At 48.1% G+C, this 22,476-nt stretch overlaps 1 protein-coding gene across 2 annotated transcripts in view; it reads left to right on the top strand.

Annotated features, from left to right (window-relative positions):
• MINDY2 (MINDY lysine 48 deubiquitinase 2) overlaps window positions 1–22,476 on the top strand; it is a 52,488-nt gene that overhangs the window by 9,313 nt on the left and 20,699 nt on the right. For both annotated transcript variants that reach the window (XM_039912952.1, XM_029070118.2), the window contains exons 3-5: window positions 8,818–8,882; window positions 15,793–15,951; window positions 19,965–20,067. In XM_039912952.1, the coding sequence (XP_039768886.1) occupies window positions 8,818–8,882; window positions 15,793–15,951; window positions 19,965–20,067 (327 nt within the window). The remainder of the gene's footprint in view (window positions 1–8,817; window positions 8,883–15,792; window positions 15,952–19,964; window positions 20,068–22,476) is intronic.

Here is a 22,476-nt window from a genome sequence, read left to right as displayed (position 1 = left end):
AATACTGAGTAGGTTTATTTATTTTGATCTCTGGTCATTTACATATACTTTTCTTTAACTTCTGAGCATATTTAGGCCTGAACTGCCAGGAGCAAAAATGAGGGAGAGTAGTGTAAATGTTACAAGAGAAGGTGGTTGCTATTTAAGGTGAAAATGGAATCTCTTTTTTTTATTTTAAACTATCGTGTGTTGCTTATAAGAAAAAACAGTTGAGAGTATTGTGACCCTCCAGATATAGTGGGGAATTAAAGGTTTATGGAATTATCAATTACCGAGTCTCTTGCCCAAGATCGACTAATCTCTAGGGCAATGGAATAGGAAGTCTGGTCACCCCGGGCCGTCTTTAACCTTCTGATTCTACCTCCTTAACTAAATGTTAATAAATCAATCAGGGGTATTTATTGAGCCCTTCGTGTGTGCAGAGGACTCTAAGCGCATTTGAGAGATACAGTCCAGCAGAGTCAGTGGACACCTTCTCTGCCCACAGTGAGATTACAGTCTACAGGGACAGGCGTACAGTCTAGAGTCTAACCTTCAGTGACTTAAACTGTTCATGTACACAGTATCTTTTTATCTGGCAAAGAAATTTCCTACCATTACCCGCACCTTTACAAGAATTCTTTTGGGGAAATTTGATTTGCCTAGTCATATTGTTCAAGAACATAATTAGGGAGGAATAAGTGCCTGTAAATGCTTTGGAAAAGAAGAACCTTTCTTCACCGTTTTTTAAAGGCATTTAATGTAAAATTAAAACTTCAGATCCTTTTTCATGCCTTCTTTCAAAAGACATTGAACAGTCGTTTATAATGCGGGCAACTTTTTCAGAATAGAGAAGGGTGACAGATCTACTCACTGCACCTCAGTCTTGTCTATCTCGCCACCGACCTCTCGCCTACATCCTCCCCCCTGGCCTGGAACACCTTCCTCCTTTGTGTACGACAGTGCACCCCTCTCTCCACCTTCAAAGCCCTACTAAAATTCCATCTCTTAGAGGAAATTCCATCTCTTAGAGGCTTTCCCAGGCTAATCCCTCATTTTCCCTACTCTCTCTCCCTTCTGTCACCTGTGTACTTGGATCTGTACCTTTTATTATCTGTACCTTTTATAGGCCCCACAGCACCTATATCCGTATCTGTAATTTATTTTGATGTCTCTCTCCCCCTGTAGACTGTAAGCTTCTCGTGGGTAAAGAACATGTCTAATAATGATATTTAAGTGCTTACCATGTGCCAGGCACTGGGGCGGACACAAGCAAATTGAGTTGGACGCATTCCCTGTCCGATGTGGGTCTCTCAGTCTCAATCCCCACTTTACAGATAAGGTAACCGAGACCCAGAGAAGTGAATTGACTTGACCAAGGTCACATAGCCGACAAGTGGCGGAGCCGGGAATAGAACTCTGGACCTTCTGACTCCCAGGCCCGAGCTCTATCCACTCTGCGATGCTGCTTTTCTACCCAATCTGTTGCGTTGTACTTTTTCAGGTGTTTAGTACAGTGCCGTGCACAGAGTAAGTGCTCATTAAATGCCATTAATTGAAAAAGGAGAAGATGGAAACATACCTTCGGAACAATCTGTCCAAACTTTCTCCAGCTTTTGTTGACTTATTTTGAAGGGAGTCTAGCACAAGGGGCTGAATAACGAGTTGAGTGGTATTTTTGGATTAATTTTTTGGGACCCATCCGTCTGACTGGCAACATCTATTAAGTGACCTGTGTGTATGTCACAGTTTTTGTAAATCCTGTATCTCTTTGGGATCATCGAGGAGTAGAAATTCCAATAGAATGTCTTATGGACTGATCTGTGGTGTGGCTAGGAGTTTTGAGTTCCCCTCCATTGATGTTTTGCTGCTGTAGAGAAGCTGTCCTGGTGTATGGGTTGTTAGCAAGTAGCAGATGATGACCCTGTCTATGATTAAAGGGGAGTACACCAGATGTATGCTCTACTAATCTAAATTTCATACGGAAGGAGCCTCAAAAGGGTCTGTTTCTTCCCCAAAATAGGTGAGGAAACATCTTAAAATGGGTAGTTCTAATGAGTAATTTATCCAGAGTGGAACCCCATTATAAGGACCTACTCCTGGTGCCAAAGTGACTCCTTCTTCCTTTGCAATCAACAGCAGAGAAGCGGAGTGGCATAGTGGATGGAGCACGGGCCCGGCAGTCAGAGGACATGAGTTCCGATCTCGGCTCCAATGCCCGTCTGCTCTGTGGCCTTAGGCAAGTCACTTCACTACTCTGTGCCCTCCGTGCCCTCATCACGGAGGCAGAACTATCTGCTCTGCCTCCTGGACTGTGTTCCCCATATGAAACAGGGACCGCCTCCCACCTGATTTAACTTGTATCTACCCCAGCGCTTAGAACAGTGCTTGACACATGGTAAGCACTTAACAAATACCACAACAATAACAGTCTGAGTTGCAGTAGCGTAGGGTAACTTGAGGGGAAACAGTGTAAAATTACAGGAGTGTTTCTCTTGATATCCAGATTGTTCACGGTGTAGCTTTAGGCCATGAAGTCTTTTGTTTGTTCATTAGTATTCACGGAGCACCTTCCCTGTGCCTTGCCTGTGTTGGGGAGAGTCCAATAGGAGTAAAAGAGCTGGTTCCTGTGAATGAAGGGTTGAAAAGGAACCGATAAAGAAGAGCTTTCTGAGCAGGACACAGACTATAAAAATGATTTTCTTGCCTGCGCTGCTTGTGGTGGGTTAGGGTTGATTTTGTGATGCGACATTAAGCAGAATCCTTCATCTTATGTGGTACTGCCGTTTCAACGATCTCTAGTTTAGCTCAAGACTCGTGCTCTGGAAACAGAGCTTCGTTTGTGATAGTCGGACCAACCTAAAAATAGTCGAGTGGTTTTTTTGTGCAATGGCATTTTGATATAAACCTCAGATTGTTTTTTGGACCCTTTTTCTTTCGGAAGAAATCTGATGTTCAGCTCTACCATGGTTAACTTTTTTTCAGAGCTAGAAAATGGTGATAAATCCACCTAAGCAATTTTGAAAAATGTGAAAACCAAATAAAATTGGATAAGATGAATGAATTAATATGTGATTGGATGTTTTGTTGCTTCAGGCTTTTTTGCTGCTCAGTGAAAAATTTCAATATTTTCTATTTCCATTGTTTCTCTTTTATTTGCCCTAGGGCTTAGAACAGTGCTTGACTCAAAGGAAGCACTTAATAAGCTCCAGAGTAAGAGTAATGCTGGTATAAATGAAAGGGATTTTAAGGTCTGAAATTGGTATATGAACGATTTGCACAATCATATTATGGAAAAACTTGTGTTAAAAAGCCGGTGCTAAAAATGTGAAATCGCTTGTTGGCAACAGTGCCTTTTCTTATTTTATTTTTTAAAATTTTGTATTTGGTGCTTACTCTGTGCCAGGAACTATACTAAGCCTGGGATAGGTACAAGCTTATGGGGTCGGACCCAATCTGTGTCTCATGTGGGGCTCACAGTCTTAATCCCCATTTTACAGGTGAGGTACCCGAGGCACCGAAAAGTGAAGTGACTTACCCAAGGTCACGCAGCAGACAAATGGTGGAGCCAGGATTAGAACCCAGGTTGTCCTATTCCCAGCTCCGTGCTCCATGCACTTAAGCCGTGCTGCTTTTTGTTTTTTTCCCGAGACTGGTATTGGGCCGCCGGTAGGGTAGAATGTCCATTTTAGGGGATAATGCGGCTCAGACGGTTCCCGGACTGAAGCCGCAAGTGAGTGGTTGCCGTCCAAATGGCCACCGAGAAATGTGAGCAGGAAGGGGTGTGGATGGTTTTAGATAGAAAGTTTGGCTTTGTAAAACTTGTTTATCCAGATTCCAGGGGAAACCTCTGTACTTAAAGCTCCTTGGGACCCAAGGCTCAGCAGAGCCATGTAACTGTAGCAGTCAGCCATGTCGTGAGTATTCCCTATTGTGATGAGAGAAGCAGTATTACAAGCGACAGAAATTCACTTGGCCTCCGTAGAGGTGACGCAGGCCGGCTCTCCAAGAACGTGGCGGTTGTGTTCTCGACCAGCCCCGGGTCAGGGAAGAGGCGCGTCCGCATCGAACAAAAACTCCTCACCGATGGCTTTAAAGCCCTCAATCCCTTTGCCCCCTTCTACCTCACCTTGCTACTCTCTTCCTCCAACCCAGCCCACACACTTCCCACCTCTAATGCCAACCTTCTCATTGTACCTCGATCTCGTCTATCTCGCCGACGACATCTCGCCCACATCCTGCCTCTGGCCCGGAACACCCTCCTTCGTATCTGACAGACAGACAGCGACTTTCCTTGACTAAGCCCTCCTTTCTCCTTCTTCCACTCCCTTCTGTGATGCCCAGACTCGCCCCCCCCCCTTATTCATCTCCCCCCATCCCAGCTCCACAGCACTTACGCCCGGATCTATAATTTATAATATTATGTTATAATAGTCTCTCTCCCCCTCTAGACTGTGAGCATGTTGTGGTCAGGGAATGTGTCTGTTTATTGTTCTGTCCTACTCTTCCAAGTGCTCGGTACAGTGCTGTGCACACAGTAAGTGCTCAATAAGTACGCTCGACTGACATGTCGTGGCAGGCACTGCCGTTTGGATTGGAGCGCTTCCTCTAATGATGAGTCGAGCCGTGTCTAAACAGACCCTCATCGCTGTCAGAGCGCACTCCCTTCGGGCTGTCGTTAATTCCGTGCTGTTTGGGCTCCAGCCTAAATGCCTTGTGAAGATACTAATTCTAGAAGCTACGTTAGTTGTGGACAGAGAACGTGTCTACCAACTGTTATGTACTAGTCCTCCTAGCGCTTAGTACAGTGCTCTGCGCACAGTAAGTAAATACCATTGATGATGATGATGATGATGACTGTGCACACATTTTACAGTTTGGGGCCTGACTCGGTGTTTCATGCCTTTAAGGATTGATTTTGTCCCTTGTAAGCACTCGGGCCTTGGTTGATAGATGACTCTTAATGTCCTTGAAGCCCTGCTCTTTTTGATGTGGCGAATTGGTTTTTCAAATCACTGTTCTCTTGGTTTTGTCCCTAAACTGAAGGGAGGACAGCAGAAAAGCAGGAAGAGGAGCCTCTGGGGAGACTGAGCAGCCTGGCAGAAATCAGGGCATGGTGGGGGAGGGAGAGGAGGCCGTTGTGTTGAGGTCGGGGTAGCTAGAGGTGGTTTTGTTTTTTTTTAATGGGAGTAAAGTGCTTACTATGTGCCAGGCACTCTGCGCTGGAGTTGATACCAGATAATTGGATTAAACACAGTCGTCCCACAGGGGGCTCACGGTCTTAATCCCCTTTTCCAGATGAGGTCACTGAGGCCCAGAGGAAGTGAAGTGACTGGCCCAAGGTCACACAGCAGAGAAGTGACAAAGCCGGGATTAGAATCCAGGTCCTTCTGACTCCCAGTCCCGAGCTCTGTCCATTAGGCTGCTTCTTTAAATTGGGCAGAAGCGGGAGCTTGGGAAGCCCCGGCAGAGGGGGAGCTGGCTGAGGTAGCGTTATAAGTCAATCAATGGGATTTATTGAGCACTTACTGTGTGCGGAGCACCGTACTGAGCACTTGGAAGAGGGCGCACGAGATGGTAGACATGATCCCTGCTCTCGAGGAGCTTGGAGACAGACCTTAAAATAAATTAGCGGCAGGGGAAGCAACAAGAGCATAAGGATTTCCGTCAGATATGAATGGGGAAGAAAGGAGTTGCTCTTGGGAACGAAGGTACGGACATTAGGCTGCTGTTAGAGGACTGACGTGTGCGGGCTGGCTTGTAGTGGGAGAAGAGTGAGGATAGGTCAGAGGCGGAGAGGTTTTAGGGGGAGAGGGTCTAGTAGAACTCGTGAAGAGTGGCACGTTCTGCCTCTGGCCTGGACTGCTCTCCTCACATCCAACAGACGATTACTCTCTCCACGTTCAAAGCCTTATTGAAGGCCCATCTCCTCCTAGAGGCCTTCCCTGACTGAGTCCTCCTTTCCTCTTTTCCCGCTCCCTTCTGCGTCACCCTGATCTGCCCCCTTTATTCACCCCTCCCCCAATCACACAGCCCTCATGTACACATCTGTAAGATAATGTCTGTCCCCCTCCCGTGGATTGTGAGCTCACTGTAGGCAGGAAATGGGTCTACCGACTCTGTTATATTGTACTCTCCCAGGCCCTTTAGGATAGTGTTTGGGAGAGTACAGTAAGTGCAAAATAAATACAATCGATTGATCGAAGAGGGCTGGTGTGAGAACTGGCTTCCTCCGATTTATCCCTTTACTGCCTGACTCTCCCTGGCTCTGGGTGGCAGGGGGCTGATTCGTCAAAAAAACAACGACTTGCCTAGGCACAGAAGTTTCTGGTTTCTAGTAGCCAGCCAACATCTGGGCTATGTTAATTTACTAGCATGGCTCAGTGGAAAGAGCCCGGGCTTGGGAGTCGGAGGTCGTGGGTTCTACTCCCGGCTCCGCCACTTGCCAGCTGGGTGACTTTGGGCAAGTCACTTAACTTCTCTGTGCCTCAGTTACCTCATCTGTAAAATGGGGATTAAAACTGTGAGCCCCACGTGGGACATCCTGATCACCTTGTTTCCCCCAGCGCTTAGAACAGTGCTTGACACATAGTAAGCGCTTAACAAATACCACAGTTTATTTAGTTCATTCATTCAATTGTATTTATTGAGCGCTTACCGTGTGCAGAGCGCTGTACTATGCGCTTGGAAGAGTACAGTACAACAGTAAGCGGACACGTTCCTGGCCCACGACAACTAGTTGTGAGATAACTGTTGCTCTGACAAGCCAGAAATGGTAAGGCGGTCCCTGAGTTGACACTAGCTAATGATGGGAAAACAGTGTTCACCAACAGTGAAAACCAGCAGCACCAGTTAAAAAGATACTTCTCTTAAATATGTGGTGTAGGCGTGCTGTGTTCCTACGAAGCCTAACAGTTTCACAGCACAACCTCTGATAGCTGTTGTCGCATGCAGGTGAAAGCGATAGCCTATCCTTTCCTTCAGGTCAAGGAGAGGATGATGACAAGCATTTACCCATGACCAGAGAACAATAAATATTGACTTAGTTGCCCAGTCCTGCAAAAATACCCGGCATCAGCTCTTTACCGCCCTTGCCAGGGCATGCTGACTTTAGCCTGTCTCTTTGTTTGCTTGTTTTAGTTCCATGGCTCCTCAACTCCTCTCTGCTCCAACTGCTCCAGGCTAATTACCTGAAAAACTACTTCCTTGTTGTCCCTCATAACGATGTGCTTGGTGGAGCTGTACCCATGACTTAACATCCTTTTCAGTTAAATGTGTTTTTAGGGTTTCAGAGCCTGTAGAATGAGAAGGGGCATTGGTTTACTGCTAATAAATCTGTAATCAAGAAGGAAGTGGATCGGAGAGTCAGCATTTTGGGGGGGCGGGGGGGAACTGGGTCAACGTTATATGTTTTTTACATTTACGCAACAGTGGAACCCAGAGCTTTGTCGCCTTGGTTAAACTTCCTGTTGAGCTCAGTTCTTTCACTTCTGCAGCGCACCTGCTCCTCTACCAGGTGCCCTCCTCCCCCACCCCGCGGCATTGGTAATTTTGGGGTGCAGTGCCAGGTCAGTTGGCTTTCCTCCGTCCCCCACCCCAAACGGATAACGAGCCATATTCCGCCCGCCTCCTTCCTCAGGCAAACTCGCCGCCCCTCGGCGGGTTTGCCGGAACCCATCTATTTGCGGAGAAGAATTAGTCTTCTCTAAGGTAAGGCGACGTTGCCAAGAGGAAGGAGCAAGAGATTGGGAGTCAGGAGACCTCTGCGGTAGTTTCAGGTCCGCCCCTTGCCTGCTTTGCGATCACAGGCAAATCACTAGCTACTCTGCGCCTCAATTTCCTTAACTGTAAAATGGGGATAAAGTACCAGCTTTTTTCCTTCTTCCTAGAACGGGAACCCCTTGGGGAGCAGGGATCGTGTCTGATACGATTATTGCATCTACTCCAGCTCACAGCCCAGTGCTTGGCACATAATCAGGGCTTAATAGATGCCATTCGTGCTGTTTTTATTAGTAACTTTATACTGCAGGCTTCACATTTTTAGGGATCTGGGGACACTAGCATCTGCTCCCATCTCCCACAGTCGTGTCCCCTGAATTAAAAGAAAAAACACAAAAAAACACAATCAAAAACCCCCAACGACCCTCTTTGCTGCTGCTCCGGAAGCACCCTGGCCATCTGAGAAGCACCCAGGAGCCCCTTCGGTGCCATGGATCGTTCACTTGTGGTTTAATGGCACCACAAGGAACACTACGAACGGGACCAGGAAGGCAGCAGTTTAAACTGCCACTTTCCTGAACTCTGGGCCAACGTGCCCAAACAGATAACATTCATACTGGCCAGGGCGAGGGTCACATTTTCAGCGGACTCTCCTGTTCTCCGTCGTACTTAGAGTGTGAGAGCCTCCTGTGGGACTGATTGATCAACTTGTATTGCACTGGGGGCTTAGAAGAGTGCTTGGCACATAGTGTTTTACAAACTAATATTAGCAGCCACATGCCTAGGTTGGTTGACATCTTCAGTAGCATTTATTGACTACCGTTGCAGAGCTCTGAACTAAGCACTTGGGAGAGTCCCCTAGAGTTAGCAGACCTGCTCCTTGCCCTCGGGAGTTTAGTCTAGCCGGGGAGATGGAAATTGACATCCTAACCAGAGTCAACTTTGGTAGAAAAGAATAAAGATGTTCTAAACTTTAGGCTGTGCTCTCAATTTAGTAGTAGCCCTTTCCTTTGCAGACATAGTTTCAGAACGAGGATTCCCTTCTCTGAAAATTGTCGAATTAAATTGAAAATGTGGAAGGAAATTTCACTGTAAAGCATTTGTGTTCTTCTTTCGTAGGAGACTACATCCTTGATGCAAAACCAAAAGATATTTCTGAAATTCAACGATTAAACTACGAGCAGGTAAGAAACTAGCTATCTGTTAGAGAAAAATAGCTAAGAAGCACAAGTAGGTGGTCAGTGAAATATTCAAGTTCTATTTGGTATCAATTTTGCATGACCCTTAAGGATAGCTGAAGCAGAAGGAAAAGGAAACTTTTTTTCATATTTGCTCCTAGGCAAATTGATCTTGAAATGATTTCAGCAGCTGAACATGTCCGTCAGTTTATTCAGTCGTTATTTATTGAGCGCTTACTGTGTGCAGAACAATGTACTAAGCACTAAGTCAGTTCTCCTGTGCCACAGAGTACTGTGGGCTTGACAACCCCCGCCCCCCGCCGGGTGCCCCCGCAACTCCCACTTCAGCCGTCTGCATCAACTACAGAGTTACTAATTCACAGCAACCTGGAGCGCTTCTATTCAGATTTACTTCTGTGCCCGATTTCTCAAGCACTAACTCTACATTCCCACTTTTCCGCTTTCCTCCTTTGAGAGCCACTTTAGTGTCCTTTTTTTTTTTTTAATGGCATAAGTGCTAACTATGTGCCAAGCACTATCCCACTGTACTAAGCACTAAATTCTAAATACTAAATTCTGTTGGACACAGTCCATGTCCCCCACAGAGCTCACAAGTCTTAATCCCCATTTTACAGATGAGGTAACTGAGGCACCGAGCAGTTAAGTGCCTGCCCAGGATGGCAGCAGACAAGTGGCAGAGCCTGGATTAGAACCCGGGCAGCTCCTTCTGGCTCCCAGACCCATGCTCTATCCATTAGGCCAGGCTGCTTCTCCACTAGACTGTAAACCCCTTGAGATCAGGGATCATGCCTAGTTACACTGTCATACTCTCCCGAGAGCTTAGTACGTGTTCTATATCAGTAGGCTTTCATATATACCATGGACTGCCCGAAAGACAAATGGATTTTAGAGCAAATTAAACCAAAGTGGTCTTTGGAAGATCAAATGACTCAACTTAGATTAGCATATTGTAGACACATCATCAGGAGGACTGATTCTCTGGAAAAGACACTAATGCTATGAAATGTCCAGGGAAAACATGGGAAGAGGCAGACCGGCAGCTAGATAGATAGAGACCGTAATGGCCATTAGAAGAACCATTAGAAAGGTGGCATATTACGGCAGAGGACGGAATGTTCTGGAGAAAGTATATCCGTGGAGTCGCTCGGAATCGGAAATGACTCGACGGCATTCGATAATAATAATAATGTTGGTATTTGTTAAGCGCTTACTATGTGCAGAGCACTGTTCTAAGTGCTGGGGTAGACACAGGGTAATCAGGTTGTCCCACGTGAGGCTCACAGTTAATCCCCATTTTACAGATGAGGTGTGTGAAGTGAAGTGACTTGCCCACAGTCACACAGCTGACAAGTGGCAGAGCTGGGATTTGAACCCATAACCTCTGACTCCCAAGCCCGGGCTCTTTCCACTGAGCCATGCTGCTTAAGCAGTAGGCCCTCAAATATGATGGATCGAATTAGGAAAATGTGTGTTACAGAACTCACGGCTTGGTCAACACTACGCACAGCTATTCCTTCGAGCTTCCTGTTTTATCCAGGTAGATGCACATCATCGGGAGACCGTTCCCTAATTCCTAACAGCGTCCGATGCAGAATGCACCCTTCCTGGCTCCTGTCCATTCAGGTGCACGTTGCTCAGGGACTAACGATAGAGGGACAAGGTGTGCTCTAACGCCAGTGGGGCCCACACTGGTCTTTGGAGCAGCAGCCTTGGTGGTTTGCTCTCGGCCATCCCCACTCTTTCCCTGTCACCCCGTGGCCAGTGGCAAGCCGTGCCAGACTCTAGAGAGAACAGGTGCAGTCTGCGGTCACAGAACGGTTGAGTTTTCAGATATGCAGGTGCTGATCTGCTGTTCTGTTTCTCAGGGGACAGAACTAGAGGTTATAGGCCTAAGTCGTTGTAGGAGAAAATTCTGTTGAACCTGCGAAATAACTTCCTGGCAGGTTCATCCCAAGTTCATTAGATTTTCCTGGATTTGCGTGCCTCTCGAAGGGATAGCGAGCTTCCTTTAGGTGTGGATTAGTAAATATTTCTAAGGCGGTTGGCGTATTCAAACTCTTCTATTCAGGGAAAATAAGGAAGAAGCACCCACAGACTATGTCCACCCTGATTAGCTTCTATCTTCCCCTCATGCTTTTGGCAGCATGGTGTAGTAGATCAAACACAAACCTGGGAGTCTGAAGGTCATGGGTTCTAATCCTGGCTCCTCCACTTGTCTGCCGTGTGATGTTGGGCAAGTCACTTCACTTCTCTGTGCCTCAGTTACCTCATCTGGAAAGTGGCCATGGAGACTCTGAGCCCCTTGTGGGACAGAGATTTTGATGCTTATATCCACCTCAGCACTTAGCATGGTGCGTGGCATAGAGCAAGTGCTTAACAAATACAAATACCATAATTATTATTATGATTGCACAGTAAGCGCTTAGCAAATACCGTTAACCCTCGCGCCTCCGCCCTCCCCCCCTCCCCCAACGTTTAAAGGATTCATGGGCAACTACTATTTCGACCATCCTGGTCTGTCCCTCTAGATCCGTAAGCTCGTTGAGGGCAGGGATCACGTCTTCTAAGCATTGAACTCTCCCAAGCATTTTGTACAGGGGTCTGCCCACAGTAGGCACTCAGCAAATACTCCTGACCTTTTCCTCGACCCATCTTCCGTGGGGAAAACGGCCCGAGAGATCCCTGAGTGTATCGACCTTCCGTGTTTGGAATCGCAGAGGATCATCCCCACCCACTCCGTCGGGGAGAAGGTGAGAGAGAGGAAGGTGGAGGAGGGAGAGCCGGGCGAGGTGTACCTCGGGCATTTTGGAGAGACGCTTCCCTTGCTGATGGTGAAGTGGCCGATGGATCCTCCGTGCCCATTAGCCAAGTATTGTTACTGGGTAAACGCCGCTTTTAGACAGTGGCCTCCATTCAGGGGTGCCTGTTCCCAAAGGATCACTTCTCCCTTTAGGGCGGAGGCTGAGCCTCGACCATCTCCCGCGGTTCCGGAAGCCTCGTGCTCCCTCCCTTTCGCAGAACCTCTGCTCTCTCACCCGTGACGGTAGTGGGTAGACAGTTCACGGCTGGCCACCCAGAGACCCGATGCCGTTAATCCGCTTCCTCTCCGTGCAGATGGCCAGTGGGATCCACTCCCCAGTTAGGGAAGCACCCATCTCCCTGGCACTTGCCGGCCCAAAGACTTAGTCGGTTGGTCAGTGATATTTATCGAGCGCTTACTAGGTGCAGAGCACCATACCAAGCACTTGGGAGAGCACAGGAGAGCGGAAACGTTTCCTGTCCACAACGAGCTTACAGTCCAGAGGGAGAGACAGACGTTAATATATTGTACTCTCCCAAGCGCTTAGTACAGTGCTTTGCACACAGTAAGCACTTCATAAATGTGATGAATAACATCAATAAATAAAATTACAGACTTAGTGTTGTCTGAACAGAGGGCAGCCCTGAAAGAGCTCTTTCACAGTTAGGAGCAGCGTTAGGTTGAAAATTTGTCCTTCTAGAACAGTGTTCATGAAAGAAGAGTTTGCCTGGGCACCCAAATATTCACTTGGTTCATATTTACTGAGAACTTATTATGTGCGCAGCACTGTACTAAGCGCTTGGGAGAGATCAGTACAACAAAAGTCTCATTCCCTGCCCACAGCAAACTTACAATCTAGAGGACAAGCACACTGCACTAGCTGATGCCACCAGTTTCCCTGGTAATTATTAATTATCCACTAAAATTGGTGCACTTGAATTAGTCTGGGGGTTGGGGGGGGATTTATGTTGTTTACTAGGTACTAAATTTTTAATGTCACTTCCCAACCTAAGTAGCATTTCGGTGTGTATATCTTTCCTGAGCCCAGGGCATTGTCCTTCTTCAATAAAAACATATTTGCGCACATCGCAGAGGGCAGTCCTTGGTATTTTCTTGAATAATGGAGCGTTAGTGGCTTCTTGGGGAAAATGAATAGTGAAAGAGTCGAGAGGCTTACAAAACATTCTCCGTCCATTATAGTTCCTGTAAAAGAAATGCGACTCCACTTTTCCCTCTTTCCCATTTTATAGTCCGCACATTGAGGGTCCCAGGTTCTATTGAATAAATGAGTGGGTAGAAACAGGCAACTTTATGTTTTTCCGGAGCACCGAAGGATCGCAGACCCAAGAGCTTTTTAGCCGGTTGTTTCCAGCTCCTCCACCACCAAACCTTTTATTACAGCAGCTCACACAGAGCGAAATTGACGGATTGGAGTCTTGTGCTTTTTCCTTCTTTCGGAGGAATGAGCGATAAATAGCCCAAAGACAGGCGGTGCAGGAAAGAGAAATACAGGGTCTGGGTAATCCACAAATTGGGTAATTAGCCTTTGAAGAATCGGAGTTGTTGTCCCAAGACTCCAGTTTCCAATTGATGTGTCTAAACATTGCCGTGTGTTGGAACGACAGGAGGAGTTCTCTTTAGAGTTGGTAGCAGGATGACCAAAGGCATTCTGACCCTCATTTGGCTCCCTGCGGTCAGCCCCAAGCCCGCTCTGGACCTGGCAGCAGTCCTCTGGCTTGGGTGGTGACTTGCCACGAGATCGTCAGCGGGGTGGCCAGGAAGCCGATCTCCTACCCAATTTCTGGCGGTGTCGGAGGGAGGAGGTCGGGAGTCTCCCTGTCCTTGGGGGAACGCCCCGGACCCTCCCTCTGGGCCAAGCCAGTTGGGATTGAAGGCTTGGGTGCTTGTTGTTGCTCAGACAACCTACAAGGGAGTGCTCCTCGAGGCCAAGGGGCTCTGGCTTGGTCCACAGGCAAGCAGCGTGGCTCAGTGGAAAGAGCCTGTGCTTGGGAATCAGAGGGCAAGGGTTCGAATCCTGGATCTGCCACTTGTCAGCTGTGTGACCGTGGGCAAGTCACTTCACTTCTCTGGGCCTCAGTCACCTCATCTGTAAAATGGAGATTAAGACTGTGAGCCCCATGTGGGGCAACCTGATGACCCTGTATCTACCCCGGCGCTTAGAACAGTGCTCTGCACATAGTAAGTGCTTAACAAATACCAACATTATTATGGGGGTAAGGTGTTGAGGGTGGGGAGGTGCACACGCATGTGGGTGCATGTGTGTGTGTGTGGGGGGGGTGTTGGTTAGAGAAGCCACATGGCTTAGTAGAAAGAGCCCGGGCTTGGGAGTCGAAAGGTCGTGGGTTCTACTGGCTCCACCACTTATCTGCTGTGTGACGTTGAGCAAGTCAATTAACTTCTCTGGGCCTCAGTGACCTCATCTGTACAATGGGAATTAAGACTGTGAGCCCCACATGGATCACCCTGATGATCTTGTGTCTCCCCCAGTGCTTAGAACAGTGCTTGGCACATAGTGCTTAACAAATACCCTTATTATTAGTAGTAGTACACACACTTGTTTGTGCATTTGTGTGTGTGTGTGTGTGAGCAAACTAGAGGCTGCAGTCATTCTGTAATTTATAGCAATGTGTGTCTACCCCCCTGTTTCTAGACTGTAAGCTCACTGTGGGCAGGGAATGTCTGTTTATTGTTATATTGTACTCTCCCAAGCGCTTAGTACAGTGCCCTGCATGCGGTAAGCGCTTAATCGAAACGATTGAATTGAGTGGATGAATAAATGAATGGCGGCCTCACCACCAGTAAAGACTGTGTTCCCGAGACCCGGGTCACCACTAGATAGCAAACGACCCTATTGAACCCCATCTGGGATCCCCCCGCCGGCTGAATTGGAGGTTTGGGAGCCGTGGCGGGTGGGGGGCCGAGGTCCCAGGGTGGCGACGCTGCCCGGAGGGCCCCCTGACTTCAGGCATCGCTATTCGCTTTAGAGCCGAAAGGCGTGCTCGGTTGGAGCGTCAGTGATGGATGCAGTCATTAACCAAATTGCCAATTTCTCCAAATTACTGTTGTGCCGCTTAGAAGCCCGGAGACCCTGAATTTCACCGGGGTCGGCTCCTGATACCAAGGAGAGCTTATGAACGCCTTTCTGTTTGAGAGGCTATTACCAAATAGTCACTAAGAAACCAGTTCATACTGAAAGATTTTTAAGAAGAAGAAGAATTAAACGATATCCATTTACGTGTTTTTAAGGCCTCCACTGATTCCCTCCTTTGTGCTTTTTTCCTCTCCCTCCCTTTTTTATACGGTATTTGTTAAGGACTTACTACGTGTCCAAAGCTGTTCTAAGTGCTTGGGGTAGATGCAGGTTAATTAGGTTGGACGCAGTCCCTGACCTTCATGGGGCTCACAGTCTTAAATGAGCTTTTTAGCCCTTGGCCTGGTACTTAAAAAGAAATAGACATTGTGGACAAAGTTTTAGCTCCCGTGAAAATGGTGGTGCTGTATTTGAAATTTGTGTGTTTCTTGAAGAAAAAAATCTGATTGGCTCCTAATATTGTAGCAGAACAAGTTGCTTGAGTGTATATGGAGACCACTGCTCGATTGGACATGTAGAAAACTGGAACAGACTGTACCGGCTTTAAGTACTCCTTGATGCTCCCTCAGATGGCTAGGTGACGGCTCCCCTGTCCGAGGTAGATAGATGGGCCTGGACAGGCAGGGTGGGGGATGGGGATTGAGAATAATAATAATAATAAATTGTGGTTTTTAAGTGCTTGCTACGTACCAGACACTATACTAAGTGCTGGGGTGGATACAAGAAAATCGGGTTGGACGCGGTCCCTGTCCCGCATGGGGTTCACAGTCTTAATCCACATTTTGCAGATGAGGTTATCGAGGTGCACGGACAAGTGAAGTGACTTGCCCAAGGCTACACGGCGGACAGGTGGCGGAGGCGGAATCAGACTCATGAACTTCTAACTCCCAGGCCCGTGCTCTGTCGACTATGCCACGCTGCTTCCCCCAGAAGAGAGCCCCTGGGCGTCGGTCCCCCTGACCTCTCTGCTCCGTTCCTTTCAGAATATGAGTGATGCCATGGCGATCTTGCACAAGCTCCAGACGGGCCTGGACGTCAACGTGAAATTTACGGGGGTGCGGGTGTTCGAATACACCCCGGAATGCATCGTGTTTGACCTCCTCGCCATTCCCCTGTACCACGGCTGGCTGGTGGATCCCCAGGTAAGCCGACGGATCGCAGTCCGCGCCTCGGCCGGGTCAGCTCATTCGGTCAACTCGGTAAACGGCCCGCCAAGTGCTGCTTGGTGTTCACCTCTGTTGTCGCCGAGTTTTGTGGTGATGATTTGTCATCTGGAGAAAGAGCTCTCGTTGCCAGGGCAACCGGTTGCTGGCGTGATCCCGGAGAGAAGCTCTCCGACGTGCATCCCAGGTTTTCCTGGCCACCCTGAGCCTCCTGGGCATTGGGCAGCCCATCTTGGCAGTCACGTTGGGAATCCCCACCCCTGTCGGAGGGGCTTGGGGGGTCTCTGTGCCCAGGGCTCTCTTGCCGCCGGTGACTCCTCAGCCGTTCCCGCTTAGATTCCTCTGGGTTAGCCCGGCAGATCACGGGGAACTGATCGAATTGAGCAGTGTGGTCTAGTGGATAGAACCTGAGGCTGGGGGTCAGAGAACCTGGGTTCTAAAACTGACTCCGCCACGTATCCGCTCTGTGACCTGGGACAAGTCACTTCTCTTCTCTGTGTCCGTTCTCTATAAAATGGGGTTTCATTACCTGTTAATAATAATAATGTTGGTATTTGTTAAGCGCTTACTATGTGCCGAGCACCGGTCTAAGCGCTGGGGTAGATACAGGGTAATCAGGTTGTCCCACATGAAGCTCACAGTTAATCCCCATTTTACAGATGAGGTAACTGAGGCACAGAGAAGTTAAGTGACTTGCCCACAGTCACAAAGCTGACAAATGGCAGATCCGGGATTTGAACCCATGACCTCTGACTCCCAAGCCCGGGCTCTTTCCACTGTTCTCCCTCCTACTTAGATTGTGAGCCCTGTGTGCGACTGGGACTGTGTCTGACCTGATTATCTTGTATCTTCCCCACTGTTTTGTATTGCTTGACACATAATAAGTGCTTAACAAAATCACAGTTATTATTATTATTATTTCCATGCAAATGCCAGCATAATCTTCTTAAATATTACTGTTATTATTTCCATACAAATGCCAGCATAAGCCCATCGTGGGGTAGGGATTGTCTCTCTGTGTTGCCGACTCATACTTTTCAAGTGCTTAGTATAGTGCTGTGCACATGGTAAGCGCTCAATAAATGCTATTGAATGAATAATCCCCGTGTATTTAGCCAGTCAGTCGATTGTGTTTTTGAGCGCTTACTATGTTCAGAGCACTGTAGTAAGGGCTTGGAAAAGTACAGTACAGCAGAGTTGGCAGAGATGTTCCCTTCCCTTAGCGAGTTTACAGTCTAGAGGGGAGAGACAGACATTAAAGAGGTGGTGTATAATATATAATTTAGAGATTTGTACGTAAGCGCTGTGGGGTTAGGAGTAGGGCGAATATCAAGTGCCCAAAGGTCGCACACAGATCTGAGTGCCGGCTGCTTTGGAAACATTTCTTTTGAGGAAGGTGAAGGCGTCCAGTGGCACCCATTGTGCTTTTGTCCTTTTAGTCCTTGGTTTAATAAGCTGGTAAAAAGAAAGTCCGCATTTATTTCTTATAATGTACATGTACATGTATGTGTGTGTGCATTTGCGTGCGGGTGCTTAATTTTTCTTGAGTGCCGAGTTTCCCCAACTTGGGAGTTGCACCTGAAACTTAAGCCAGCAACAGTTAATTTAGAGGTTTTATGGATTGCAGTGTGGGCTAATGGATAGACCCTGGGCCTTGGGAGTCAGAAGGACTTGGATTCTAATCCTGCCTCCACCACGCATTTGCTGTTGGACCTTGGGCAAGTCACTTCACTTCTCCGAGCCTCAGTTACCCTATCTGTAAAATGGGGATTAAGGTTGAGCCCCATGTGGGACATGACTGTGTCCAACACGACTAGCGTATATCTACCCCAGCGCTTAGTACAATTCCTGGCACATAGTAAGCGCTTAACAAATACCATAAAGAAAAATTCCACGTTGTACTTTACGTTTACCAGAATAGGAAGCAGATTGCTCCTTTGTTTTTTTTTTCCTCAGCACATGCAGCACAGTTGAGTGCCTTTGGTTTTCATTTCACTTTACTCAAAGCCATGTGTTTGTTCAAGGAAAGAAGACGAACCTGTACCGTAAGCCGATAATGTGGAAACTTTGAAAGGATAATTGCTAGAGGCCCATGTCCGCTGTTGAAACATGTAGCAATCAGGTCTGTCAGGCAGCAGCAGTGATTGAGACCCACTCCCCGCGCCCCGGCCAGTGAACGGGCTCACTGGGCGAGTGCATCGCTGAGATGGTTGCACGCACCCAGCCGTCTGTGGTAATTCCATTTCAGATCCACATTCTGGCCCTTTTTCCGGTCTACTTTCATATCTGGTCCCAAACAAGAAGTTGTTTCGCCGATTCCTCCCGGAGCACGTATCATTTTTCTTGGGAAGAAGTCTTTCCCAGTACACAGCCCAATTTTTTTTTTCTCCCCTAAGTTCATCCCATTACTTTTGTGCTCTTGAGTCAAGATAAATAATTCTATCCCATCTGTGGGGCTTTTTTCAAGTATGGTAAGAATAACTGTCATTCATTTAGCCAAACAACATACCTCACATGCTTTCATTTTCCTCATAAATTAGAACCTGAAAAGGTTTTCCACTTCTGGGAGCAAAAAATGTTGGGATATCTCAGGGAATGGCTGGAAACCCTATTTCAGGATCTGAATGCCATGGAAGCTTTTCCTTCTAGATTTTCTACGTTCAGATCTTAACGGTATCCGTGAAACGAGTCAGACTTCCTCGTCAGTGAGGCAGAGGCGATAGGTACGCACTCCCGAAGCAAAATCAAATGAAAAGAATTGACCTGGGAGTTGGAGGACCTGGTTCCAGTTTTGTCACTGAGACTCGAGCCTTCCCCCGACCCCTTGGCCCCGATCTGGAAAATGAGGCCGTTTGTGCCTCTCTCTGCTTCACAGGGTGTCGTATGAGAAAAGAAATGAGCTAACAGAGATCTAAAAGCTCTTTTGATGAGAAAAGGGACCCCGCGTTGCAGGGCAACGCGACGTGTCAGCGATACCTTTTGAATTCCATTTCCCCGAGTTGAAACGAGTCGCTTCTTCAGCTAAGGCTAACGAAGCCAGCCACTTCAGGCTAATGATTCTGGCGTTCTTGTGGATTATACCTGCAAAGAGAAGTTAAAAGTATATAAATGTATTGAATTGGAGAGTTGGAAAAATCTTTTGAAAGCATAACCAACGCAGTTCTCGCTGTTGATGAAATGAAGTGTATGGGGTAGAGAGAATTGGGCAGTTTGCCAGTGGATGTTATTTCCTTGGGAAGACTCAGTATTTATGGATGATACCCTGAGTTTGTACCGGACTTCTCTTTTCTTATGTGCTGTCATAGCACTTATCTCATTTCCGTCTTGACGATGTGGCTATGATGATGATAATGATTTGGGGCAAGGCAGGTGGTGTGATCCCCATTTTGTAGATAAGAAAACTGAGGCCCAGAGAGGTCAAGTGACTTGCCTAGGGTCACAAAGTGGTATCCCAGAAAATGAGGCCACGCAGAGAACCGCTCTGTTGCTGCAGGGAGCAAGTTATTCCTCCTCCTCTTCCTCCCCCTCAATTTGTCACCAAATCCTGTCGGTTCAGCCTTCAACCTCATTCCCCCACCCCCCGTCCATTAAAGCAGGAAAATGAGTGAAAGCCGTAAATAGGTTTGAGGTTTTCATATTTTCTATAAAACCTGAAGTTTGTAGTTCACTTTATTAAGTGCACATTTAGTACCCTAAAGAGAAAGCTGTATTTAGCTGCAGGTTCTGGCGGGGGAGAGGGAAGAGTCATTTTCTGGGATCTGGAGGGATTCAAATCCGAGGGGGTGGCTTTGTTCGGTGGGGTCTTGTGAGGGCAGAAATGTCTTTGGAAACAAATTGCAGGGATGAATTTCTCCGCAGAGTGAAGCTTCCCATCACTGTCCTTAATGCATTCATCCCGTTTTGTTTCCACTGCCATTCCGACGATGCCCATAAGGGCATAGGGCAGTGAATTTCTAGGCCTTCCCGAGCTAAGTGGATTATTTCTCTTCCAGATTGCTGACATTGTGAAAGCCGTCGGGAACTGCAGCTACAACCAGCTGGTGGAGAAGATAATCTCCTGTAAACAGTCCGACAACAGCGAGTTGGTTAGCGAAGGTGGGTGAGTGCTTGCCTCTATCTCTCACTTCCTTCCTATTAAGAGCACATGTGTCTGGGTTTTCGAACTACGTTCCCTGCTCTCTGCGGAGTCATTTTGAATGTAAATATATTTCCCGGGGCCTGGTTTATTGGACAGTTCTGTCCTAGACTGTATGCTTGTAGTGGACAGGGAATGTGGCTGTTCTGTTGAACTCCCAAGCGCTGACTGCAAACAGTAGGCGCTCAATAAATACCATGGATGGATTGATCGTCACCGATCAGCCATAGAACCTGGGGCAAGGCCCCGACCTCTCTGGGTCTGAGTTGTCTCATCTGGAGAAGTCGGAGGGTCATGGGTTCCAGTCCCGGCTCTGCCGTTTGTCGACTGTGTGACCTTGGTCAAGTCGCTTCACTTCTCTGGGCCTCAGTTGCCTCATCTGTAAAATGGGAATTGAGATTGTGAGCCCCATGTGGGACAGGGACTGTGTCCGACCCGATTTGCTTGTATCCACCCCAGCGCTTAGTACAGCGCCTGGCACATAGTAAGCGTTTAACGAATGCCATCATTATTATCATTATTATCTTGCCACCTCAGGGATTTTGCAGGTGAGCAAATGAGCCGAACACTTGCGAAAGCACTGAGAAAAATAAAAGCTGAAGCAGTGAAGAGCACGAGCTTGGGAGTCAGAGGTCGTAGATTCTAGTCCCCGCTCTGCCGCATGTCAGCTGTGTCACTTGGGGCAAGTCACTTCACTTTTCTGTGCCTCAGTTACCTCATCTCTAAAGTGAGGATTAAGTCTGTGAGCTCCACCTGGGACAACCTGATCACTTTCTATCTCCCCCAGTGCTTAGAACAGTGCTTGGCACATAGGAAGTGCTTAACAAATACCATCACCATCATCATTATTATTGTTATTAAATTCAGAGGACGCTGTAGTAAAGGAGGAACTGCTGTTCTTTTAGTATTGAGGGGTCAGAGCCGGACACGTTCAGTTTCCTTATATCTTCCCCTTCATCACCTCCACTTTCCCCTTCACGTCTCTGATAGGGAAATTTTTTGAAAGATGACCACCTCCCATGCCCTCCCCCCTCCAGATCTTTTCAGGCCCGAGCTCCAAATGGTAGCAGTGGGATTTATTAAGGCCCCAGTGTCAGTGTAGTCAGCTCCCCAAGGGGGATGTTCTAATTATTTGGCGGTTCAGAGCAGTTCCGTTCTGCAGAGCAGATTTCTTGGCAGAGAACAAGTGGGAGCAGCCTGAATATTCAACCAATACAGGCCTCAAGAGGCTCGCACCTGCCACGGGCTCCCGAGAAACCCGTTCCGGAAGCAGACCCCGTCGAGCGGGTTTCAGAGCAGCTGGGCGGGCTTTCCCGGCCCTCCGGGGTTGAGGGCGAGAGGCTGCCTCTTCCCCAAACGCCGCTTGAGAAGTTGGGTTCTTGTACCGAAAGCTCCCCCGCTCCTCGCCCCAGCCCAGCCTTTGGGGATGGAGAGAGGGGAAAGCGCCCGAGGCCGTGATGGTTGGAGCTCCTGGCACCTCGCCTCCCCACGGCTCTTCCACTAGGTCCACGTCCGGTCCAGCAGTCTGCGCTGCTTGGTTGTTCTTTGGGGCCGCGGAGCCCGCCGAGGGAAAGGAGAGGGTTGGGGCAGAGGGCCGGCCGACTCTTCCTCGGCCGCAGGCCCAGGCGGGGCGGCTCACACGCTTCTAATCATCCCAGAGTTAACCACACATGCGGGAAGGCCGGAGCCCAGACGTACAGGGAAATTGCACGTTCTGAACGGACTCGAAAGGACCCCTGAAAAGAAACGACCGGCCCTTGGTTAAGTGGCTGGGCGGAGATGATTCACCTCGAGATGACTGGTGTCGGACCGGGAGATCACGTGGCAGAGAGGGCCGTGCTGGCAGTTGGGCGTGTTCTTTCCACGTGGCAGTTGGCACCGTCTCCCCGCTTCCAGCCCAAGGCTGGCATGCGTGGTCTCTCTCGTTCTCCCCGTGACATTTCCTCAGCTTGCGTGGCTCGGTCTCTGACCCCAATGGAGCGGTCTCCTTCCCTGTTCCGGTTTGGTCCGCAACCTTGGCCGGTAGGAACGAATGAGGTTAGCGCTGCCAATCTCTGGATGGACATACGTACATGCGTGTATGTGTGTGTGTCAGAAGCCATCTCCGGTGGCTGAATTCTTACCCATGCAGGTGACAGTCGTAATTACTGTGGTTTTTTTTTTTTATCGTTAGGCACTCCTTCGCTCTTCCCCACTCCCAGCCTCACAGCACTTATGTACATATCTGTAATTTTATTTATTTGTACTGTCTATCTCCCCCGCCTCTAGACTGTAAGCTCTTTGTGGGCAGGGAATGTCACCGTTTATTGCTGTATTGTACTCTCCCAAGTGCTTAGTACAGTGCTCTGCACATAGTAAGCACTCAATAG

The sequence above is a fragment of the Ornithorhynchus anatinus genome, chromosome 8 (genome assembly GCF_004115215.2).
Source record: "Ornithorhynchus anatinus isolate Pmale09 chromosome 8, mOrnAna1.pri.v4, whole genome shotgun sequence".
Lineage (NCBI taxonomy): Eukaryota > Metazoa > Chordata > Mammalia > Monotremata > Ornithorhynchidae > Ornithorhynchus > Ornithorhynchus anatinus.
The sequence above is the reverse complement of the archived record's forward strand: the minus strand, read 5'-3'. Positions and strand labels throughout refer to the sequence as shown.